General features: G+C 53.6%; 1 protein-coding gene across 1 annotated transcript; it reads right to left on the bottom strand.

The window, feature by feature from the left end:
* Nucleotides 1-271: 271 nt before the first annotated feature.
* Nucleotides 272-23,095, bottom strand: LOC144720401 (nuclear receptor-interacting protein 3-like). Its single transcript, XM_078597153.1, has 6 exons — nucleotides 22,211-23,095; nucleotides 11,058-11,516; nucleotides 8,824-8,906; nucleotides 6,150-6,280; nucleotides 3,397-3,449; nucleotides 272-2,324 (listed from the first exon to the last, which is right to left on the bottom strand). The coding sequence occupies exons 1-6, from the start codon at nucleotides 22,352-22,354 to the stop codon at nucleotides 2,244-2,246; spliced, it is 951 nt and encodes a 316-aa protein (XP_078453279.1). The 5' UTR covers nucleotides 22,355-23,095; the 3' UTR covers nucleotides 272-2,243.
* Between the last annotated feature and the right edge of the window lie 1,062 nt (nucleotides 23,096-24,157).

The raw sequence follows: 24,157 nt of genomic DNA, 5'->3' as shown, positions 1-24,157 counted from the left end.
ACGTCATACACCATCGCGCCTGATGAGATTTATACATTGTTGTTTGATTAACCGTTTTCCATAATCCACTTAGCGATGCGTTCCTGGGCTTAATTCTCACTTCAATAGGATTAGAATTATCAGGATTCACTGAGCGATGGTTTCCTGGCCTTAATTCTCACTTCAATAGGATCCATTTTCAATCGGATTGTGTTTGTTAAAGCAATGACAGTATCACTTTTTTTGACACTCCACCCCGCGTATCATTCAGACAAGGCAAATGTCAGCGTGAAACTGTTTAGGCGACATTTATTTCCATATAACAGCGCGTTGTCATATTGTTTCCCCCGCGCTCGCTACACATCAAAAACACACATTTCCAATATGCGCCAAAATATCACGTGCGTGCCACTGCGTACTCTTACGGCTGCGTAAATTTGTATCAAATCGCCACAGGCACACGGTATAGAACACTGAAGAAGCGGCTTTAGAAAACATGAGCACATACAAAACGAGCGTTGGAGCTGCGGTTGTTAACCGGTGGTCTAAGCGTTTGTTGGTCTTCTTTGCAAGGAACTCCCTTTGGGTCCCCCTACGCCTCTTTGCCCCCACCCCCGGCATCATATCCTGGCACCTGGGCCCCTCCGGTGCAATTGCACCGCCTGCACTCTCGACAGCTGCGCCACTGGCGGTGACCACGGACGTGCTTTGCGGCCAAATCTCGGGTGTCAGAGACCCCAGCGCTTGCCCAGACTGCGGGGTTTGTGGACGGTTTGCCTGGACGGTTTTATTATGCCTTGGCTGTCAACTGATAACAGTCGGACGTAATTGCCGGGGGTGGCGCGCGTCTCGCGCGTCTCGCCGACGAACCTGACATTCTCGTTCATATGTTGGCCGCTCGCGTTCGGCCGCAACGCGCACACACACACACATGGCTATCGCGAATCGGGTGTTAAAATGTTGCTCTCGACTCGGCCACTCGGAGAGCGCGAGCGTTTGAAAGTGAATTAAAAATGCAAACCCACTTGCCCTTCTCGTACGACTGCTGGTTAAGTGGGTCCGCGACAGGAAGGCATCGTCAAACGCTATCACCCCCCCCCCCCCCCCGCGATCCATCACGATCACGGCACGGGTTTGTGTGTCTACCAACTATCAGGCGCGTACAGCAATGTTAACGACTGGATTTGTGTGTGAACGGGGAACGTTGTCGAGCGTGGGAACGGGGCACCGGTGCGTGGTGGCTCGTGGGCGTCGTTTGAGAAGGACGTTGAAATCTGTAAATTACGAGACTGCCCATCACAACAAAAACTTTACTGCAGGCTGGAAAGAAATAGATTTAGGAACACACAAAGGTGTGCAGCATTGCATGTACAAAAGGACTCGGCCTTCCTCAGACCGTCTGCTCAAAGGATAGCCACGTTTTATCAACCCTTTGAGTAGGTGGTCTGAACGACAAAAGTCGCCATTCAGTTCCTTAGAGCTGGTGGTCTGGATAAGGCTGAGTGCTTCTGTACATGCAATGCTGAACATATTTGAGTGCCTGGTTTCAATTGAAACCTGTAACTGGGGTTGGAGGATTTGGGATGGGGTGGTTGCTAAAGAGACGGAGTTCTGATGGTTTCAGCATTTCGGGCTACTCCTGAAGCCTGTCAGTGGCTCGCTCGCTCACTCAGCAACCCCAACAGGAACGAGTAAACGATCCTGATCAACGCTCCATCAGATGAAAGAAGGATGGCTGCGAGGGGTAGGCAAGCGGACCTCCGTGGTCTGATTAACCGATTCCAACATTGACTAGGACCCATATCTTAAAGTGATGGTCCCCTTACCAGTAACATCGGCAGTTCACCAGCATTGATTCCAGCAAGGCTGATGAGAGACCGTCCAAACCGTACCAGAGTTTGCTCGAATTGAACCAATGCTGCTGACGTTTTGCTTTCCCAGGAGGCCGTGCGGCCGATGGGATGAGTAAGAAGTAGGTTATTTACTTACGTGGAGCGATGGATACGTGAAGGAGTTACTTTGCTTATTTCCTATCCCAATTCCATCGTGGTCGCTATATCAGGACGCCCATGCCGAGTGGCTGTCCACGTGTTGGTCCTACGTTGGCCTGCGCCTGGTTGTATTGGGAGCTGCCGTGGTTGCGTTGTGCGTGCGGGGCGTGAGATGTGGGAGCTGTGACCGGATCTCGGTGGCCACCTCTCAACCGCCGTGCGTGGCGTGCGCACGTCCACACGCTCACACACGACCGCGCGTCCTCGCGCGTTCTAACTCTCCTTGAGAAACGGGATCTCTTCCTTGACTTCACCGCCCACGACCAGGCAGTCCCTCTCCAGGTCTATCGACACCTGTGAACAGGTGGACAAACAGGTAAAGGTGCAGCCCTGCAATGTCTTGCCACTTGCTGTCAGAAGGCCTCCCACTCTGAAGGGGAGTGGTTCTCAGCCGGGGGTACGCGGACCCCTGGGGGCACGTGAGGCTATTTATAAATGTGTGTGAAATTATATCTTCCGTGAGTAGTCACTCATGAATCTGCCAAGATCAAAATAACATTTACGCCCATATGATATCAAATACCTTTCTAAACTCATCGATCGTAAACAATGTTGGTTTCCAAGAGTCACCAGCGAGCGAGAACGCATTACGTCATGCGTGCAAGAACGTCCGTTAATTTATTCGCTTGCAATTACCAGCAGCTACTTAGGGATACCTCGCAACATGGGAACAATTAATTAAGGTATTGATGTTCATTATTCATAAATGTATTTCTCAGAACCATTTTGGGTCAGGCAAGGGGGGGGGGTACTCGGTTGAAACAAAATTCACCAAGGGGTGCTACAGTAACCAAACAAGTTTGAGAACCACTGCTCTCGGGTTCCTGTCAAGGGGCATTTGGCCTACTCTTCCATGCTGGCCAGACGTCTTGGAATAGGTGGGAGTACTCACACTTCGCCCCCCACCTCCACCTGTGGTGTTCTCACACTGCTGGGGGAAGGAACCCCGCACCGTTGTGGCAGCTGCGCTTCCGGGAGATGGAATCGAACCGGCGACATGTGGATGCCAGTCGAGGTGGTTCTTGGGGGGTGCAGCAGTGGGTGTGGGTTCTTGCGGGGAGCAGTGGTGTAGTGCTTAGCGCGCTGCGCTACGAACCTGGCCACCCGAGTTCGATTCCCGCTCACGGCCAACACCTGTGACGATTAACTGGACCGGTCATGGGCCTCCTCTAAGTCGACTCGGCCTCAATTGAGTACGTGGTGCGGTGCGTAAAAACATCGCCACTGGGGAGACAAAGGCGGCCGAGCGTGGTGCTGGCCACCCACCCCCTCGTGTGCTGTTCTGGCCTTCATAGGTGCTCGCTAACAGCACTTGCCCCTACAGTCTGTTAAGGCTACACGGGGGATCTTTTGTCTTTGTGGGTACCTGCAAGTCTCGCAGCGTCTCCAGGCCCAGTTGCAGGTCCGTCGAGTCGTCGTCTGCGCGGGCACATGGAGTCCTCGTTAACAAACAGAGCGTCCGTGGTGAAGGCGGTGTGAATTTATACCGCCTGTTGAATATGCCACGCAAGCAATTGCGACGGACGAGTTCGGGTTAATTTGCCAAATGCTCACTTGATGTTTTGAGCACAAATGAGAATTTTAAATGTATGTTTGTAATAAATTCTGCCTTGGATTGTTATCAACAGCAGCTGTCAGCGCCTATATGTGCAATGTATTCATAATGATGTTTTCTATATAAAATCAAATAAATCCTCGCTGAGTCACAGAACTCGTTTTCAGGAGTGGTGCTGCTTTTGTTATATATGGCCAAACCCTATTAAAGAATAGTTTTTTTTTGCATTGAGGATTACATCATCATCGTCGTCGTCTTCATTATGATCAATCGACGACGTGAATTAATCATCAGTCCACAGCATCACCATTATTCCACCAACCGTCGTCATTATGCAATGCCACGCGACGTCGCACCCTTTGCACCTGGACTAATGATCACTCCCAGCACTGCGGTCGGCACGTGGTGGCTCCTTTGCCCGACCACGACCACCACCAGCCTCGCGCATCGGCCACCACCCTCTCGCAGCCACACGATGAGCCCTTTCTCAAGCTCACCTCGTTTCCTTAACGGTCAACATGTTGTCTCCCATTCGCATTTGTGCCTTCCGCCTCTGCGCCTAGCCATACCGCGCGTTTCTTAAGCGTGATTCAGAGCTTGCGTACAACGTACATTTGTTATTTATAGCGATCGTGCAGGAATATGGTTATCAGCCCGTCCCAGCTGGCTGACTCAAGGCGGTTAACGGAATCGTATGCATTGTAAATTGTGCGCTAGGGCTTAATGTCTCGCTGAATATTTCCCGGCTTGCTGGGAGACTTGAGTAGGTGGCACGTGACTGGTAGCCACAGCCATAGCGAGAGGTCTACTGGACGTGGTTTGCTGGGCGTGGAATTATTTTACGTGGGTCGTTGACCCAGACAGATCCAAATGACATTAATCCACGACTGTGCTCATGAAAAACACACATTGTACATGATGAATACAATGTGTTGAGATGCGGATCCTCTTCATCATGGTAGTATTCACGATATTGAATGTCTTCATTATCATCATCTCTTTATTGCAGTGGATCTCACCCGTTGTATGGTATAGAGGCCGCCCAATCAAGGCCGCTTGTACCTACGCGCCCCCAGCCTCTGCAACCCACCCGCGTTACCAAGGCCACAAGACATGGATCCCATGTACACGCCTCTAGTCAACGCGGTGTTAGACACATGTTAGACACACATGTTAGACACATGTTTCACGTTGTGGATTCCTGTGCGTGTGTCTCCGCAACGTGACGCTACGAGATTTAACGCTGAGCGCATTTTTCGTAAATTATTTTTTTCATTTGTAAACGACGTTTTTTGGCATTGGCGGTTAATTGTTGGATTTTTTGCGGGGAAATTGTCTTCGCATGTTTGTACTTGTTTGTTTATCTGTTGATTCGGGTGCCCCCTTTGTGACCGACTGGGGCCCTATGCGTCGCATCACGCTGCCGGCCCCTCCCCCACAGTAACGTGACGCGAGCGTGGAATGGTGGTCGGGAGCCGTTCAGCTCTGTCGGCTGTGGGGCTGTGGGAGCCCCTGGCGCGAGATGCCCTGTCAGAGTGGTGGCGCCTAATTGCTTCGGGGCTCGAGTGACGGCTCCTCGGTTGGGCACGGTGTGGGGGAGTGCATGGCGAGATGTGAAAATTGACTGCCTCCCAATCTCCGGCCTCTTCCCAAACAAATCGACATTCGCACAATTGTATTGAGAATGCCACGTGAGGTCAGGCGGTGCCACGTCGTGTGGAGGGGGGGGGGAATACATTTTGAGAGTGAGAATTGCATGTGCGTCAGTGGCCCAATTTGCAGGGGGCAGCAGTGGGGTGTGTGGAGGGAGGGAGGGACCAGAGGGGGAGCTGTAAATGAGGTGAGAGCGCTGCTCTCTAGGGGCTCGAGGACTCGGGAGAACAGCGCCGCCTTCGCACCTCTCGGCTGTCCGTGACGCGACCCCGCGTCCGTGTCGCGCGGACTGTGCTCGTCGACGAGGCTGGCGTCATTCACGACGACGTCTGCCTGACGTCGCCCAGCCCGTGGCCGCCACGAGGAGGCTGTGCGCACGCCTCGCTGACTTGGGGTGGCGGTCAAAGTTGTGGGGGAGGTCGTGACGCAGGGCGGTGTGACGGCAGGGTAGGAGGTCGGTGTAGGGCCACAAGAGTGGGTGGGGTCTTGCAGGGAGGGGTGGTGGCAGAGTGGGGGCGCCACGGTGGCTAGGAGATGTTAACTACCTTGCCTGTTATGCAGGAGGATCGTGGGTTCAATCCCGACCCTGACGCCTGCTGTATATCTCTCTCCTCGCAGTCGCGTGGATTTTTCTCCGGGTCCTCCGATCTTTCCCTCCACGTTAATAATCAAAGTCACAACGCGTTTAGAGCATCGGCTGCGATACATTTCCACGCAGTGATCAGCCGCTCTGTTGCGCCAGGTCGCTTCGGAAATAAAAACAGCTACATAGCTCAGTGGAGCTTTGCCTGGTGAAATAAAAAAAACTATTTTAGGTTTAGCTTAAATATCTGTTAGGGTGTGGCTCAGAGGGTGGGGCGGTGGCGAGGGTAGGGGGGGGGATACGCGAGGAGGAGGAGGACATCACGCACCGATCGCCCATGCGGAGCAGCGCAGCGCGCGGCCTCCCAGCTGCAGCAGCAGCCCCCTGATCAGCGCCGTGGCTCCTGCCGGGCGCGCGCTCCGCGGCTCCCCCCGCTCCTCCTCGCCCCAGTCCTGCAGCCTGGGGGTGGAGAACCGGGGTCACGTGAGCGCGTGGACAGGTAGAGGGCCGGCTAGACGGGTCATCGGGCGGACAGGTAGGACAGCTGGCTAGACAGGTAAACAGATGGACAGGTAGACAGCCGGGTTTACAGGTAATCAGACGGACAGGTTCGACAAGCAGGTAGACAGGTAATCAGACGGACAGGTCTACAGGCAGGTAGAGAGGTAATCAGACGGACAGGTCTACAGGCAGGTAGATAGGTAATCAGACGGACAGGTCTACAGCCGGGTAGATAGGTAATCAGGCGGACAGGTCTACAAGCAGGTAGATAGGTAATCAGGCGGACAGGTCTACAGCCAGGTAGATAGGTAATCAGACGGACAGGTCTACAGGCAGGTAGATAGGTAATCAGACGGACAGGTCTACAGGCAGGTAGACAGGTAATCAGATGGACAGGTCTACAGGCAGGTAGATAGGTAATCAGACGGACAGGTAGACAGGCGGACAGGTAGACAGGCAGGTACAATCGTATTTGTTTAACTGGGTGGCAGAAGCGCGAGAGACCAGGATGGAGGAGTCGCATTTGCTCGAGTGACCTGGGTCACCAAAGCGACAAAGGCAAAACTCAAATGACAAAGTCGAACAATGCAACAAACAAGTGCTGGAACCCACCTGATCACGAGTTCCGTTGTGAATGCATTCCGACAGAACGCTTGCATTTGTGTTACTTTACCTGCATGGCTGCGTCAACGCTTATTCGTCACGTCTACATTGCATTATTTAAAGTAATATTCATTGCAGCTCCGAGTCGCCGTCGTTTTGTAACGCGTCCAGTCTCTTGAGAGTCGTCTCGGCTTTCCGCGCAGACGAGCGAACGCAGAGTGACAACGTTTCGGCGAAATTACGCAGCAGCAGCAGCAGCAGCAGCAAGAGTGGGCAGCCACGCCTGAAGGTCGATTGAAAGGCATTTTTTCTAAATCGCTAAATTTCAGACGGGTGCCAGACCTGAGGCACGCAGTCTATGTGCGTATTCATGAGATGAGAGCCGAGTTTTTGAATTTTAATTTCTTACCTCGGGGAAAACGATGACACACGCGCATGCCACATTTGCATCGAGACGTGCGTTCCCTCCCGGTCTGCAGTGCCTCCGTGCGTCTGCAAGGAGGACGGATACACTGCCCTCTCTGATGAGACTTGTTGTAATTACCGGCGAAACGTGTGGTACTTGAATTGTAAATATTACAGTGGCTTTACTCTACAACACACCGGTGTGCTGAATTAGTAACCAATTGGCATGTTTTGTTTACGTTACAAACCTTACTGATTTGCTGTGTCAGGTGTGGCGGGGTTGACGACACATTTATATTTACGCGATCTAATGCAAAACAACCTCTGTTACCGACTGTTCATCTTCGATTCTGTACGACTCCTCTTTTGCTCGCCTGCCTCCAGATCCATCTCTGGCTCCCTCTCCTTACGCAAAAGCCCATCTCCCGCTGTCGTCGCAAGACATGCGATGCCCTGCCACGTGTGGCTCTTCGTTGTCTCCGCTACGAATGAGCGGCTTTGAAGGAGACGGGGACGTTGCCTGGAACGTGCCCTGTTATATTTAGTTTGTTTTCGGCATTCGGGCAATGTCAGGTCACGCGGCCGTTGCATCGATCCGCGAAGCCCTCTGGGGATGACCTCGTCTCAAGGCTCATTGGCAGCAGCAGGCGCGGAACTCGTGTGATGGATGTGATGGATACAGGATAGGCGAGGGCGATCATAAGGTCTCCACAGGGGTAAGTGAGCGACGTCCGCTTGATCTGCTGTCAGTGGTGAGCTTCAGGGCCCTGTGAGCGTGGCTATATTCGTCCAGGCGTGCGTCGTGCGGATTTGTAACAACGCTCCAATGCGCTTTCAGGCCGTGCCGCGTGTCGTACGGCACAGTGTCAGACGTTTCGCCGCACGTGCCGAGAGCCACGCAGCTCGCAAACTTACGCGGTAGGATTTGGACAACTTTGTAAGTGCAGCTGCTCATGACTAGGGGCGGCAGGGCGGGCATCTATCTCGTGGTCGCAAGGGGCCTCCTTTTTGTTTTCAGAAGCAATGGGGCGAGAATGGGGGGGGGGGGGGGGGCGTGCAGAGAGCCCCAAACAGGTTGGCCTGGTGGGGAAGGGCGCTTGACAGTGAGCGGAGAGATGTCGGCAAAGGGAATCTGACTCCTCCTCCTGCTCCTCCTCCTGCTCCTCCTGCTCCTCGTCCTCCCCCTCCTCCTCCGTCGGGGTTCATCCAATTTAAAATCCCACCGCGGCTCTTCCATCCCGCGCCGTTTAACGTCGCGGGCAATTCCCTCCGAGTAAACGGTCACAGCCGAGACGTCCTCGTCAAGCCGCAGACATTATTTCGTGTTTTTTTTTCACTTCCGCGGGTGCGCAACTTTTATTTATTTATTTGTTCGTTCAAAATGATATATTTTTTGTCATTTTGGCCTCTCGCGGAGCTGACGCGGGTGCCCCGCGCTCGAGAGCACCGCGGGCGGCGCTAACATCGCCCAGCGATTGCCGACCACCACTCACCGGAGCCGCTTGGCGCACGCGTGAGAGACGAGGTTGGCGGCGCGCGTCGTGCACAGCGCGGCCGTCGCGTCCCCGCCGGAGCACTGCGAGCCGCAACACACGGCCAGTGGGGGGGGGGGGCAAACGAAGCGGCAAACGAGCGGTTAACACGCGGTCGATACGCGGTCGATACGCGGTCTATACGTGGTCGATGCGCGGTGCTTCCGAAGCCCTCTCTTCCTATCCCCGACTGCTGATCTTTCGCCCCCCCCTACACCCTCCCCCACACGCACCCCACAGCGGCGTGACTGCCCCGTGCGCAGGCGGTGCAACTGCACCGGGGCTCGTGAGCCTCCAGAGAGGCCCGGGTGCCAGGCGACGACTCACCGGCACCACCATGTAAACTGCGCTGTGCCGCTGTCACACCCGTCGCTAGAACAATAATAATAATGACGATATTATCATGGATGTAATTGATGTATCGAGGAAAGCCTCGCTGAATAAAAGGCACGCCATGCGAGAGAGGATGGCGCTCAAAGTATAGAGCATGCATCGTGCTCCACGGAGCGCTCACACGGGATTTTCTCGAGGTCCCCGTGACCTTGTTAATGCCGCGGTAAACCAGGGAAATTGTCGAGGCAATTTTGACCGCCAATAGTTGCCGTGCCAACTTGCCTTTTGTTTTCTAAATAGAACTCCCCAAGTGTCCCATTGGCATACCAAGCTGCCACAGTTGCCGATTAATATTGCAGACAACAATTGCCAGAAAATTGCCCTGACGTATCGCACGGCTCTACCCTCTGCGCTCTGGCCAACGAGCAGGGTCTACAGAGCCGTCGCCCGCTCGGGGCGTCACGGGATGAAAACAAATCCATTGTCAGAGGGCAGTGCCATCACCCTCCATGCTAGAGAGAAGAAGCAGATGTCACAGAGCTACGGCTCAGATCCCTTCACCTGACCTCTGGTCGACGCTGTAGAGGGCAGCGATACATTCCCACGTGCTCTGCCACGTGAGATCATTTGTTCGTTGATTCATACCGCGCCACCCATGCCGTATGTCTCCAGTCGCCCTGCCGCAGGGGGGCCCTCAGTGGCAGGTGCCGCTTTGTGCCACGAGGTGTACGTGGCATTGGCCGGCTTTTTGTGTTCAGTTTTTGTCTTCACCCCCTTCGTGCAGAGCGACAGACCAAGTAGCTTCCACACAGCGTTATGCAACCGATGAAAAGATAATGTCGCTCGACTGATTCGGAGTGAGACCTCTGCTGTCAAACTGGAGCCGGTCATGAGCACACTGCCCAGGAATGGGAAACTCTCCGCTCTCTCCACAACTGCCTTATCACCGATTGGGAGTTGTGGGGGTGGAGTGTCCAATGGTACGAAATACCCAGGCAGTGCTTAGTTTTGGAGGGGCTGATGATAAGTCTCCACCTCTTAGTGGCAAGCTCCAGGTTCAGCAGCAGCACCTCCAACTCCTCATCTGAGTGAGCAGCAATTACCAGATCATCGGTTGAGCAATAGGAACAAAGTGGGTCATCCCCACTTTGTCCCACGACTTTTTCAGGCTTAGGGATCTCCCATCCCTTAGGACCTCACAGAAATGCTCAGCAAATCTGCAAACCTGTTCCTGGGGGTCGTAGATTGGATCACCGCTCATTACCCTCATGATGATAATAGGCGTGGTGCTGCAGGATACTTTCCTGATGGAATTAAAGAGCGATTTGTGATCGCGGGCCATTGAGGTAGACTCCATCTCCTCAGCAACCCGCGACCACCAACCATCCTTGCAGCGCCTCAAGGCTCTCCGAACCTCCGAGCGAAGGCTGCGGTAAGCCTCCTCATTCTCTGACGTGGGATGCTGTAGACAATGAGAGTGGGCCTGTCGCATTTTCTCAGCCAGCCTGAACACCTTCTCTGTCAGCCAGGGTCTCTGATGAGGTCTGGACCATGTAGGGAGTTGTTTTTGCCGGACTACTCACACACCCACTCACACTCACCCACACACTCACTCATACACTCACACCCTCACTCACTCACACACCCACTCACACACTCACTCACACACTCACTCACTCACCCACTCACTCACTCATACACTCACGCACGCACTCACACACTCACTCACTCACACACCCACTCACATACTCACTCATACACTCACGCACTCACTCACTCACTCGCAGTTAGGTTATTAACAAGGGCGACCGCGCCAGCAACAAACACACGGACCACGATCCCCCACCCCCCCGGCGCGTCACCTTGCAGCGCACGCGGAGCGAGTCGTGCGCGGGCGCTCCCCCTCCTCCTTCTTCTTCTTCGCGAGTGGCCGCCTCTTCCCTCTCCTCGCGGGACGATTGGCTCTCCAGCACGGGCGACAGGGGAACGGCCGCAGCGGCCTTCGTCTCGACCACCAAGGACAGCATCTCCAGCGCCGGCACGACGGATTTCGGGAGCAGGGCAATGGTTTCGTGGACCGCGGTGAGGATTTCCAGAGACGGGACTCCGATGGTCTCGGAGGTCGGGGTGAGGGTCTCGGGGGTCGGAGTCGGGGTAGGGGTCGGAGAAGGGGTCTCGGAGGTGGGCGCTTGGGTGTGCTGGGTCGAGGCGAGCTGAGCGGGCTCCGTGGTGGAAGAGGCGGTGAGCGGAGCGTGCGGGTCGGAGCGCAGCTTGGAGAGGTGAGTTTCCAGCAGGCGCTTTTGGAGCGAGTAAGGAGGTTGCTGATGGGCGCGCGGTGGGGGAGACAAGACGCGCGGTTAGGAAGGTTACATGGCAGTGCTCTTCACTCAATTTTTCAGAGAGAGGCCGATAGGACGTCAGTATGAGAGCCGCCACGCATTTGAAACCATTGGGTGTTTCACAGCAGCACGATGATTGGGGAGTGTTTTCACCATTTGTGTAGTGTCGGGGGCCGCACTAAAGGGACCGCCAGTGTCCCGTGGGCATTGGGATGAAGAACACCGGTTCATGACGACAAGATAAGACGCAGCAGCAGCAGCAGGTAACGATGCAGCCCTGGAATTGCTCGTTCCTGCACCTTGTGGCGGAAGAACCGCCATGAGAGGGAGCTCCAGAGAGCCCCCATCTATGAACTTTGGCCTACTCTTGCAAACTAGCCAGACGTCTCGGAAGAGGTGGGAGTTACCCACGCTTTACCCCACCACCAACACGCGCCCTGCCGACCGCCTTCACTGTGGTGTGCAGAGGCAGGGTGATTCTCGACACCATTGGAGGTGCCCATCCAATTGTTTGAGATGGTGGCGCTCTGGGACGCGCCGGCCTTATGGGGTCTAGGAGTGCGCGATTTCAATAAGGACCCATTATCACAGTAAAGACACATTGCAATTATATTCATAGACACAAAAAGGAGTTCTGTTTATAATTTCCCGATAAAAAAAACTAATTGCGCAAACAACGCGCAATGCGATCTTCGGGACCTGTTTTTTTCGTCTCAAAAGTGTTTAATTATAGTCAAGAGTAGCTATATTTTCATCAATCAGTTCCACACGGCGAGTCACAGTCCTGCGTGATAAACTGACTTTTGCAAATTTGCTTTTGATCTCCGGACACAAGATGTCTGCTGTCTGTACCATGCATTCTTTTACAAACTCGCCTTCGGAGAAAGGCTTGCTAGCAGCCTTTGCCATTTCGAATGCCACCAAAAAACTTGCCTTGGTAGTTGACTCTTGAATCGCAGTTTGTCGGTGAAAAAAATGTTGCTGAGTCTGTAAATTATCCGCCAACCTCTGAGCCGTAGCCGCCCGTTCTTGCGTTGACTGCTTGCTAGCGTAGTTAGCATGCTTCGTAGCAAAGTGACGGCTGATGTTGTACTCCTTGAAAACTGCGACAGTTTATCGGCATATCAGGCATACAGCCTTCGATTGGACTTCAGTGAAAAAGTATTTTGTTGTCCACTCCGTGTTAAACACTCGGCACTCATTGTCCACTTTTCGTTTCCTTGATCCGCTCATTTTACAGAAGGGCTCACAGGGCAAAGCGAAAAAGTGAAGGGAGCACCGTATCGAACTCAGCAATGTAAACAAACCCTGAAACTGGCGCTGACGGCCCACAATGCATTGCGAGATCATGTGCCCTTTCGAGCCCGAAACACCACACTCCCGGTCAAAGTGCGCAATCTAATGTTGAAATGGGGGCATTACAGGAGGAAGGTAAAATTTAAATTAATTATAATAATATTTGAACAAGTTCAGCGGGCCGGATTAAAAAGCCCAACGGGCCGTGCTTTTCCCATGTCTGGTCAAGACGATTCGGGTTACACACAGAGAACGTGACAGGAGGTGCGATCGGACATTTTCTTAGCGCCTGCACTTACGCCAGAAAGCGTTTTCATCATTCACGACGCAATGAGTTCATTACCATCGCTGATCAGCTGCCCTCCACTCCCCACCACGCCCCGTCACTCCGCACCACTCACCGCCATTCCCCACCACTCCCCATCACTCCCCACCACTCTCCGTCACTCCCCGCCGCTCCCAAGCACTCCCCACGGCACCAGTTAAAGGGACACCAATGGAAGGGGTCATTGCGTCGTCCTCTTGTGCAGAGTGCGCGGCGGTCAGGCGCACGTGGCGCAGGAGGAGGCGGCTCGGGGTCGCGCGACGTCCACGAGCACTCGGGCCACCGCCTTTGTTGACGTTTTACGCTTCAGCGGCGGCATTGAGTAATCGATCCCTACCATCGTTACAAAGACAAAATCCCCCCGTTATAGCCTTTACAGGATGTTGGGGCAAGTGCTGCTAGCGAGCAGCTATGAAGGCCGGAACGGCACACGAGGGGGTGGGTGGCCAGCACCACGCCCGGACGCCTTTGTTTCCCGAGTGGCGATGCTCACACATCGCACCAGGTACTCGTTTTTAGGCTGAGTCGACCTAGGGGAGGCCCAGGACCGGTTCAAATAATCGTTGCTGCCGTTGGCCGTGAGCGGGAATCGAACTCGGGTCGCCGGGTTCGTAGCACAGCGTAGCGCTAACCGCTACACCACCGCTCCCCACTCACTCACGCGCACGCACGCGCACGGCTCATCCGCATGGGTCCCGTGAGATCCCTCCGCGTTGGAGCGAATAATCCTCGGGCTGAGCCTCACACGACAAGTGCTTAACATCCAGCTCGTCAGAGCCGTCGGTCAAACGTCTCTCAGTGGGAGGTCGCTCCCTCTCCTCTGCTGTACCCCGCGGGGTCTGGAACTCTCTCTCTCGTCACAGCCCGTGCGTGCGTCCGACTCCTTGCCCCTCTTGGAAGCCACAACGCGGCGTCGTCTCCTTCCGTCGTGTGCGGTGTCCTGAGAAGTGGGACTGTCTCCGCTGTGGATGGTCTAAGTGTCCCCCCTTCGAAATTCACTAATTTCTTTCGCCGATAAGACATCGTCAGTGTTGAGGGCCGCCACACATTTTAAACCATGGGGGGGGGGGGGGGGTGTGACAGCGGCACGATGATGATGATGGGGGTGTTGTCACGTGTTGTGTATTGTCGGGGGCTGCACGTCAGTGACCCGCGAGCCTTGCAATGAAGAACGCCGCTCTACAGACCCAGTCGGCGGCTGTCGTGTGTACACAACGCCGAGTGTCTGCCAACGGATTTTCTCCCAAAAAAACCCTCCACAAATTCGTCAATAACACCGTTTGTGTTCCTTAAATATAAATAATTATATAACGAGCGACGTTTCGGGCAATGGTCCTTCACAGCATATGGAGATGCCAGAGAGGTAGAGTCTATGTGCTGTTAAGAAGGGCCGTCGCCCGAAATGTCTCCTATTGTGTTAGCGTCCGTTTCATGACATACGGCGGTGGTGTTGTTATTGACGCACGTGTGGGTCTTGTTGTTGTTGTTGTTGTTTGTGCACCACTGCCAACGCAGCAGCAGCCGCGACATCACCGCCAAACTGATGCGTCTGATTCCACCAATTGTCTCAGAATGGCGACACTGGGGGCTACGTGTGTCTGAGAAGTGTGTACAGTGAGCGCACGTTGTTGTTGTTTCACACATCAGGCTTTCGCGACCAATATCATCCATTATAGATGTCTTTTTAAATTAGATCAACAGCCAGAATCTGGCTATCGCCTAATGAAGCTGGTGAGTGCATTAGTGAGTGGGTTGATGAGTTGGTTAGCGAGTGAGTGGTGTTGTGACCTGCGGTGTGGTGGTTGAACACATTGTAGAAGAAGCGATCAGTCTTTGCAGACCGAGTCCTCAACACGGGTGGATCGATCAACGGGTGAAGTTCATTGGAACGGTGACCATGGTAGTTGTAGTAGCGATAGAAGAGTGGTAAGGAGGTGGCTGACCGCCAGTGAGTGAGCGAGTGACGTCGATTACCGTGACTGCTTCACATTGAATTCTACCCCAGTGCAGGATTCCAACGTTTGTGTCCTTCCAAATGTGTGCTTTGTATAGTAGCGGAGTAATAACATACATGGATAGACTGGCCCCGGACATGTGAATGTAGAGTTTCCTCCACTGGCTCAGGAGAAGCTCTGGTTCCTCATTCCAAAGGAAACCATTTCACGCTGAACGGAGCTGTTCCCCATGTGCGGTGGCACAGTAAGGAACGGCAAAGACAAAGGTCCCCCGTATAGCCTTTGACAGGCTGCTTGGGGCAAGTGCTGTCAATGGGCACCGATGAAAGCCAACACGACGGTTAATGTGGCCAATACCCCCCCCCCTACGCGGCCACCTTTGTCTCCCCAGTGCTGATGTTTACACACCACACCAGGTCGTCATTTAAAGCTGAGTTGAAATAGGGGAGGCCCAGGACAGGTAAAGATATTGCGTCACCGATGTTAGCCGTGAGCGTCGCCAGGTTCGTAGCGCAGTGCGCTAATCACTGCGCCACCGCTCCCCCACGGGCAATATACCCAAGCATTTTGAGCTGACTTAGAGCGTGAATCAAAAGCGGAATTCTTATTATTTCACTGTGCAATGTGAACTCAATATATTCATCAGATGACATCCATTGTGTCGCTGTCGGATGTGCAGAATAATCTCGCTCGAAGTAATTACCCTTGAATCTCATTTGGCTGCCCACGAGTGCAGTACATTACAGACTGTGTGTGTGTGTTAGTGTGTAGCTGGTAGAGCGGTGGCGCAGCGGTTAGCGCACTGCGCTACGAACCCGGTGACCCGAGTTCGGTTCAGGCTCACGGCCGGCACCAATGACCATTATCTGAACCGGTCCTGGGCCTTCCCGAGTTAGTCTCAGCCTCAAACGAGTACATGGTGCCATGTGTAAACATCGCCACTGGGGAGACAAAGGCGGCCGGGCATCGTGCTGGCCATTCACCCCCTCGTGTGCCGTGCCGGAGACCTTCATAGGTGCCACTCACTAACAGCGCTTGCCCCAACAGTCTGTTACAAAAAAGCCCTTTATTACGGATAATGTTGGTCGCAACAGCCTCCGTGTTAAACAGTCTGTTACGCGCTATACGGGGATCTTTGTCGTCGCAGCTGGCAGAAGGAAGGAAGCAAGCGACGGCGAGGTGTGGCGATGCATCGCTGACATAACCATTCTCGCAATTTCTAGGGCGCTTGCTTCAAAGGCTCGGTTATTGAAAGCCCTTTAACACAGAATCGCATCTCAACACTTTGGAAGGGCACCCCCAATGGCAGCTGTCTCTGTGCGGCGCAGGGCCACCCGGCACGAGACCGGTAGGCGATGGTTGCTATTTGTATAATCCCAGTAAGGTGAATGCGAATTGCCATTGTTGTAATTTATCCTACTTGCACAATGACGCTGACACTCGTATTGAATTAATTCGTGGGGGAGGGTGGGGGGGGATTCTTGAACGTCCATCGCGAAGTGGACCCGCTCGTGGGATTGTGCGCCTTAATACCACGCCGCAGTATTAACTAGGTCGGCCCACGGCCGTTATTATCCAATAGGCCACAGTGGGGGCACTGCCCAGAGCCTACGAAAACTAAAAGGGCCTACGGGGGAAAAACAACGTTGACCACGCTGTGTGATGTAAAATACAACCAGGATATCCTTTTGAATTAATGTATTTATATAGACAAAGGATAGGCACAGTGTAGCTACAAAGAGGCAGAGTTGTGTCATTATTATTTTTTTACAAGATGAGCGATAAATTAACACCGAATATGAAGTTTTCGAGATTTTTGTTTCATTTACAAAATTCGCGAATAAACACCTGCAAGTGGTGTTTTATTTCTCCCCTCTCACAATCTCAATTCTCACGAGGGCGCAGCAGTGCGAGCGAAAGACAAAATGTGGCGTTGTTAAATTTCGATTTAAAGCTTTCGTGACTGCAGGGATTCATCTTCTTAGTTCTTTCGGTAAAGTCACGTAGAAGGGAAGTAATAAAATAATAAAAATAAAACATAATAAAACGTCGTGAGAATTATTTTATTATGTTTTATTTTTATTATTTTATTACTTCCCTTCTACGTGACTTTACCGAAAGAACCAAGAAAATGTGGCGTTGTTCTCCTCCGCGTGAAACAAGCGGAGTTGCAGCGGCAGTGGCAGTGGCGCAGGGCAGCGGAACTGGGGCCGTCTCTGCGGCAAGCGGCCACCAACTCGCTCCCGCGTCGCGACCTCGTGACCTTGGCGTGAAATGAATTGCGGCGGGGGTCATTTGTATGCGCGTCTGCCTCGCGCAAAACACTGCCTCGGACGTGTGCGTTGCCGTGTCAATGTATAGATGGGGAATACAATGACGCAATGCCCCTTTGGTTTAAAGAACGCACGCGCGCGCGGCCCCGTGTGTTACAACGCTTGGGATATACAACGTACAGTGATATTGGGCGCGCGCGTGTGTGTGAGTGGCGTGTGTGTGTGGCGTGTGTGTGTGTGGCGGTGTGTGTGTGTGTGTGGGGCTGTGTGTGTGTGTGGTGTGTGTGGTGTGTGGCGTGTGTGTGTGGCGTGTGTGTGTGTGGCGTGTGTGTGTGGTGTGTATGTGTGGTGTGTGCGTGGTGTGTGTGTGGTGTGTGGCGTGTGTGTGTGTGTGACGTGTGTGTGTGGTGTGTGTGGCGTGTGTGTGTGGTGTGTGTGTGGCGTGTTTGTGGCATGTGTGTGTGGCGCGTGTGTGTGTGCGTCGTGTCTGAATGATGTCTGGGGAGCGGTAGTGTAGCGGTTAGCGCCCTGCCCTACGAATCCGGACGCTCGTGTGACGGATATCTAAACCGGTCCTGGACCTCCCCTAGGTCGACTCAGCCTCAAATGAGTACCTGGTGCGGTGTGTAAACATCGCCAACGGGGAGACAAAGGCGGCCCGGGGTTGCTACTGGCCACCCACTCCCTCGTGTGCCGTGCCGGCCTTCATAGGTGCCGCTGGCTGACAGCGCTTGTCACAATAAGAATGTAACGGCTATACGGGTGGGGATCTTTGTCTTTGAATGATGTCCGTGCCAGAGGCGGGCATGGAAACTTCGCATGGGGGGAGCACCTCATGAATACGCAACACATTTATCGTGTTTCCCCTCGCAAATATCAATACTCTACAAACGATGCACATGTATTTTTAACACGCGGTAGTATTTCGCGACATATATTATTCATAATAAAGGTTGTTGGGTAGATCGCGTAAGTGTGTGTTGTAACCCTCCACCACCCGACACAGCCAATTAGTAAGGGATTTGTCACGTAAGCAAAACGCCAATTAGTTACTAATTCAGCTCACCGGTGTGTTGGAGAGCAAATCCACAACATTTACAATTTGAGTACGTTTATAATGAATGTACACGTATGTTGAACTTCATTCGCACCCTACGTAGGCACCCGTGTTCATCGGGGGTGTGGGGGAAGGACAACTAACTAAACACAAAAAGGAGTTCTAAAGATATATACGTTAAGAAAAAAAACGCCACTTTTTTAAAATTTTCTTGCTGTGGATTTCACACCTGATGATGATTGCTTGTGTTGCAGTCGAAACGTCTTGAGAATTTTATTGTTTTATATTTTATTTATTTTATTATTTCCCTTCTACGTGACTTTACCGAAAGAACCAAGAATATGAATCCCTGCGGTCCCTAAAGCTTTAAATCAAAAGTTCAAAAGATGTTGAGTTTTCAATCTAGACGATGGTTTGAAAGTGCACAGCGCCAATGGGATTCCTAATATCGGAAGGAAGAGCGTTCCAGACGGCCGCAGGAGCGGATCTGAAAGCGCCGCGCGATAAAGCGGTGACCGCCGTCTCTGTTCGATGTTCCAGCAGCTAAATAAAAGCCGCTGCCGCTGCTGCTGTAAAGATGCCCGGAGTGGCGTGGTGATGGTTTCTACACGGCCGGGGTGGAGGGGGTGGTGGTGGTGGTGGTGGGGGGAGGTCGTGAGGTCAGCGCGACGCACGAACCCGCTTTGACGCTGTGGGATGCGGGCAACGTGCCGGCCTGTCCGCCAGCCAGCCAGCCAGCCAGCAAAACTTTGTTCCGATGCTGCAAAGTGTGATACCAATTTCCGGGGCCTCTCGGGAGGGGCGGTTGCGCCCCCGCCTCCCCCTGGATCCGCACTTGCGTGTATGTCTATACACGAATGTAATGTAGCGTGTGTGAGTGATGCGGGATGTGATGCGTGTCGGCATGCGCGTCGTGACCATCGTAAATCAAGGAAATCACCGTCCCTGCGCCTCTGTCCCTGCACCACCTCCCTCCCTGCACCACCTCCCTGCACCACCTCCCTGTACCACCTCCCTCCCTCCCTGCTCCTCTCTCGCTCCCTCCGCAGCTGCACGCACCAGCGAGTTTAAGAGAGGACGACTCCGGACGCGAGACGATCATCCCTCTCGTCGCCCTTCTTACAAATATCACAAATACCACCGCTGTCCCCGTTACAATCACAACGGCGGCACGTGAGTTTGCTGCCACTGGCATCGCTAGCAGCGCACGTCCTCTCATTATGCGTAGATCATTTCCCAAACAACACCGGGACAAAAACCAAGGTGGCTCGTACAGCCTCAACGGACTGTTGGGCCAAGTGTTGTTAGCAAGCACCTATTAGGACCGGCACGGCACAGGAGGGGGTGGGTCTATATATATGATTGTGATGTATGTTGACATTATTTCGCACCGTACAAAGCCAATCGTGCAACAACAAACGCCGTTCGCCGCTAAGTGGCGGTGACGTCACCACGGCGCTTGTGCCAGGCTCGGTGCACGTTGAGGCCACGCGAAGTGTCGAAGGCCCGCTGGTAGGAGGTAGGAGGTCACGGAACAGACCCAAGGGTTTAATGGGTTGTTGACTGACTGAGATGACTGGCTGATGCACCACCACCTGTACTCCCCATTGTGCCAACTGTCTGCGTTTTAACCGCCCGGCGCTCTCCTCGTTGTGAGCGTCGCTCTTCTTATATCCGTTGTTGCTGGAGGGCGACTGCCTCCAACTGCCCAGTAGCGTCCTTTACGAACCTCGTGTACAGAGGCCGATCTTGACACCGCTGGTACCGGTTATTGGCAAGTCCAATAAGCTCCACATCCCTCTGTACCACATTATTCCATCTCTTCTCTAGCCCGTGCCGCGCCCTTTCACCCCCCTCTATTCGGCCAAATAGAAGCTGCTTTGGGCATGCGCTGGATGTGGCATGCGGGCTACGTGGCCCGGCAAACGCAGCCCCGTTAGGCGGAGGACTTGCACGTGCACACACATATGCATGGACACATTGAGCCCCACAATTGCCTGGCTGTGTAGTTGCCTGGAAGAAACTGCTTTGCTTGCGAGTGCCAGGGCGGTATGCCACTGAGATTACCGCTAATTACAATGCAATTGGGATTTCGAGAGATGCGGTTGGTTTGGGGGAGGCCTTTATTTCAGCAATGGCTTGATCATGGCTAATGACGATGCTGATGATTTTGGATGTACAGCCGGCGGCACATGTGCATCACTGGAAGCAAGGAGGCGCATATATTAAATATGTGTAAGAGGCGGGGGTGAGGGGGGTGGAGGAGCGGTGGCGCAGTGGTGAGCGCGGTGGTGCAGTGGTTAGCGCACTGCGCTAAGAAATAGACAACCTGCGGGAGTGACATCTGAACGTCCCCTGCTCACACCATCCTCCAATTCACTCACCAACCCGCACTGCCAAGCGCGGTGAAGTATGATCACCACATCACGTTTTGGAAGCCTTGTATCCATCATTGGATTGACAAACGCATTTATATTGTGATTACTGCGTTTTATTTCCGTTGGCGAGAAGAGAGTGAAAGGCGGAGCCGGACGTCTTGAGCCGTCACTTAAACCGTGACAGGGAGACGACAGCACGGACGGCTGGCGAAAGGGATTTTTAGACCGCGGGAACAGCAGAGGAAGAAGGAGCGACCTCCCACTGGGTGTAGGTGGACTGGGTGCGGCGGTGCATGGCTCTGATCCAGCTCTTGAGCGCTGGGGTTGATGGATCACACAAAGATCATTGTAGGCCGATACTCCTAATCTGCCAGACTAGGAGGCGGCCAATAGATGGCAGTACACCAAGTAGGTTGACTATATATGTGTGTACCGTATATCGGATGGTTTGAGTGTTTATCCCCTCCTGGGCACAGCTTACGTAACATGACAATGGTAAAACAAAATCATCAAGGGTACGGACTTCCTAAACCGAACCATCAGTACAGTAGCAGCACCGCCAATCCGTAACATCATCATCGTCATCAATCGCCATCCATCATCATCACCACCATCCATCAACCCTTGCCAATCGTATTTATTATTAATCATCAATAATGTATCCTTCCATCGCCATCATTATCAATCGAAACACCTTTCAATCAACACGCAACCATCACGTCGTCGTAGATGGGCAATTCACAGCCCATATCTCGATTGGTAACCCGGATGAAGCTCATCTGCACTGCTATCAGCTAAAGGACTTCATAGTGAAGAGTCCCCGTATAGCCTTCGCAGACTGTTGGGACAAATGTTGGTAGCGAGTGGCACCTATAAAGGCCGGCATAGCACACGAGGGGATGGGTGACCAGCACCACGCCCGGCCGCCTTTGTCTTCCTCGTGGCAATGTTTACACACCGCACCAATTACTCACGCATTTGAGGCTATGTGCAAAAACAAATATACCCCGTGTAGACTTAGACTGTTAGGGCAAGTACTGTTAGCGAGCACCTATGAAGGCTGGAACGGTACGCGAGGGTGTGGGTGGCCAGCACCACGCCCGACCGCATTTGTCTCTCCAGTGACGATGTTTACACACCGCGCCAGATACTTGTTTGAGGCTGAGTCGACCTAGGGGAGGCCTAGGACTGGTTAAAATAATCGTCACCGGTGTTGGCCGTGAGCGGGAATCGAACCCGGGTCGCCAGGTTCGTAGCGCAGCGCGCTAACAAATACACTACCTCTCCCCATACTCAGGTGCACACACGCGCGCGCGCGCACACGCACACACACACACGCACATACACACACACACGCACATACACACACACACGCGCGCTCATGTCACTTACGGCCTCGAGTTTTCGGAAGCCGTCCAGAGGCAGGAGATCAGCCGAGTCCTTGTGTGAGAACTGCGTGTTCTGCTTGAGCCGCCTCTGCTGGTGGAGCCGAGCGGCATTGTGCAGCTCCATCTCCCGTCGACTGGGCTCCGTCATCGTTACTGCTGCTGCTGCTGAAGATGATGACGGTGGCGAGGATAAGGAGATGGGGTGAGTTTGGGTGAGGAGTTGGTGGTGGTGGGAGACCGATTCGGGGGAACAGAGGCTGTGTTGGAGAGCGATGCTGCCAAGACGCAGCGAGATGCACAATTCTGGATCGTGTATTCTTCACACGAGGCTGTCGTGCGCACTCAGAGCTGAAGGCAAATTCATACAAATCCGACACGGCACAACTACAGCGGTATCGCTGTCCAGACACTACGCCCCATACAATGAGTATTATTATTCGACACGAATCACACTGCGCTATTTAGTATGATGGTATATATGATACCGTACGGAATGTCTGTAAGATGAGTCTGTGTGCACACACACGACAGCCCGTCTCGGTCTGTGCGCGTGAGGGATGTGCTCTCTATATATGGGCGCGTGTGTGTGTGCATGTGTGTGTGGCTGTCTGTGCGTGTGTGCCTGTGTGTGCATGTGTGTGGCTGTCTATGCGTGTGTGTGGTTGACTGTGTAGAATGGTAGCGTAATGGTTAGCGCGCTGCGCTACGAACCCCAATTCGATTTTCGCTCACGGCCACCAACAGTAACGATTATCTGAACCGGTCCCGGGCCTCCCCTAGATCGACTCAGCCTCAAAGGAGTACCGGGTGCGGTGTGTAAACATCGCCACTAGAGAGACAAAGGCGGCTATGCGTGGTGCTAGCCACTCACCCCCTCGTGCACTGTGCTGGCCTTCATATGTGCTCACTAACAGCACTTGCCCCCAAAAGTATGCTGAGGCTATACGGGGGATCTTTGTCTTTGTGATACCGCATCGATGGGTGGGGCTTGGGACAGAGAGGCGGGGCTGCGGGGGACCGAAGCGCGTTCTCCGTTGCTAAGAAACCGGAGGGGGGGGGTGTATCGGAGCACCCTCCCCCTCTCACCCCCCCCCGCTTCCCACATGGATTCCCCCAGCTCCCCCCACGTGCCCCCCCCCCCCGCCCTCTAAAACATGTCTGACGTCAAGACTTGTGAATAGATTAAAAGGGGTTCTTGACGGATCTATGGAGAGCGTTTGAAATTAGCCATTGATGTTCGTGTAATTGTTGAATTTGGTAGTTGTTTTCGTGGTGGTGGTGGATATCATGATAGTGGTGGTGGTGGTCACACTGGTGGTGTGGGGAGCGGTGGTGCAGCGGTTAGCGCTACAAACTCGGCCACCCGAGTTCGATTCCCGCTCAGGGCCAACACCGGTGACGGTTATCTGATCCGGCCCTGGGCCTCCCGTACGTCGACTCAGCCTAAAATGAGTACCTGGTGCGATGTGTAAACATCGCCACTGGGGAGACAAAGGCAGCCAGGCGTGGTGCTGGCCATCCACCCCCTCGTGTGCCGTGCCGGCCTTCATAGGTGCTCGCTAACAGCACTTTCCCCAACAGTTTGTTAAGGCTATGCGGGGGATCTTTGTCTTTGTGTGGGTAATTTTGATGGCAGCGATGATTATGATTATGTAAATTGTGGAGATGATATCACCACCACCATCAAAGTTGATGGTGGTGATTATGACGGTGGTGTCGGTAGTGGTGGGTGCAGAATTGATGGCAGCAGGGAGCGGTAGAGCATCGGTTAGCGCGCTGCGCAACGAACCCGTTTACCCGAGTTTGAATCCCGCTCACGGCCCACCAACACCAGTGACGATTATCTGAACCGGTCGACTCAGCCTCAAGTGAGTGCCTGGTGCGATGTGTAAACATCGCCACGGGTGAGACAAAGGCGGCCGGGCGTTGTGCTGGCCACCCAGCCCGTCGT

The sequence above is a fragment of the Lampetra planeri genome, chromosome 8, assembly GCF_965212315.1.
Source record: "Lampetra planeri chromosome 8, kcLamPlan1.2.h2, whole genome shotgun sequence".
NCBI lineage: Eukaryota > Metazoa > Chordata > Hyperoartia > Petromyzontiformes > Petromyzontidae > Lampetra > Lampetra planeri.
This window is presented reverse-complemented; position numbering and strand designations above follow the sequence as displayed.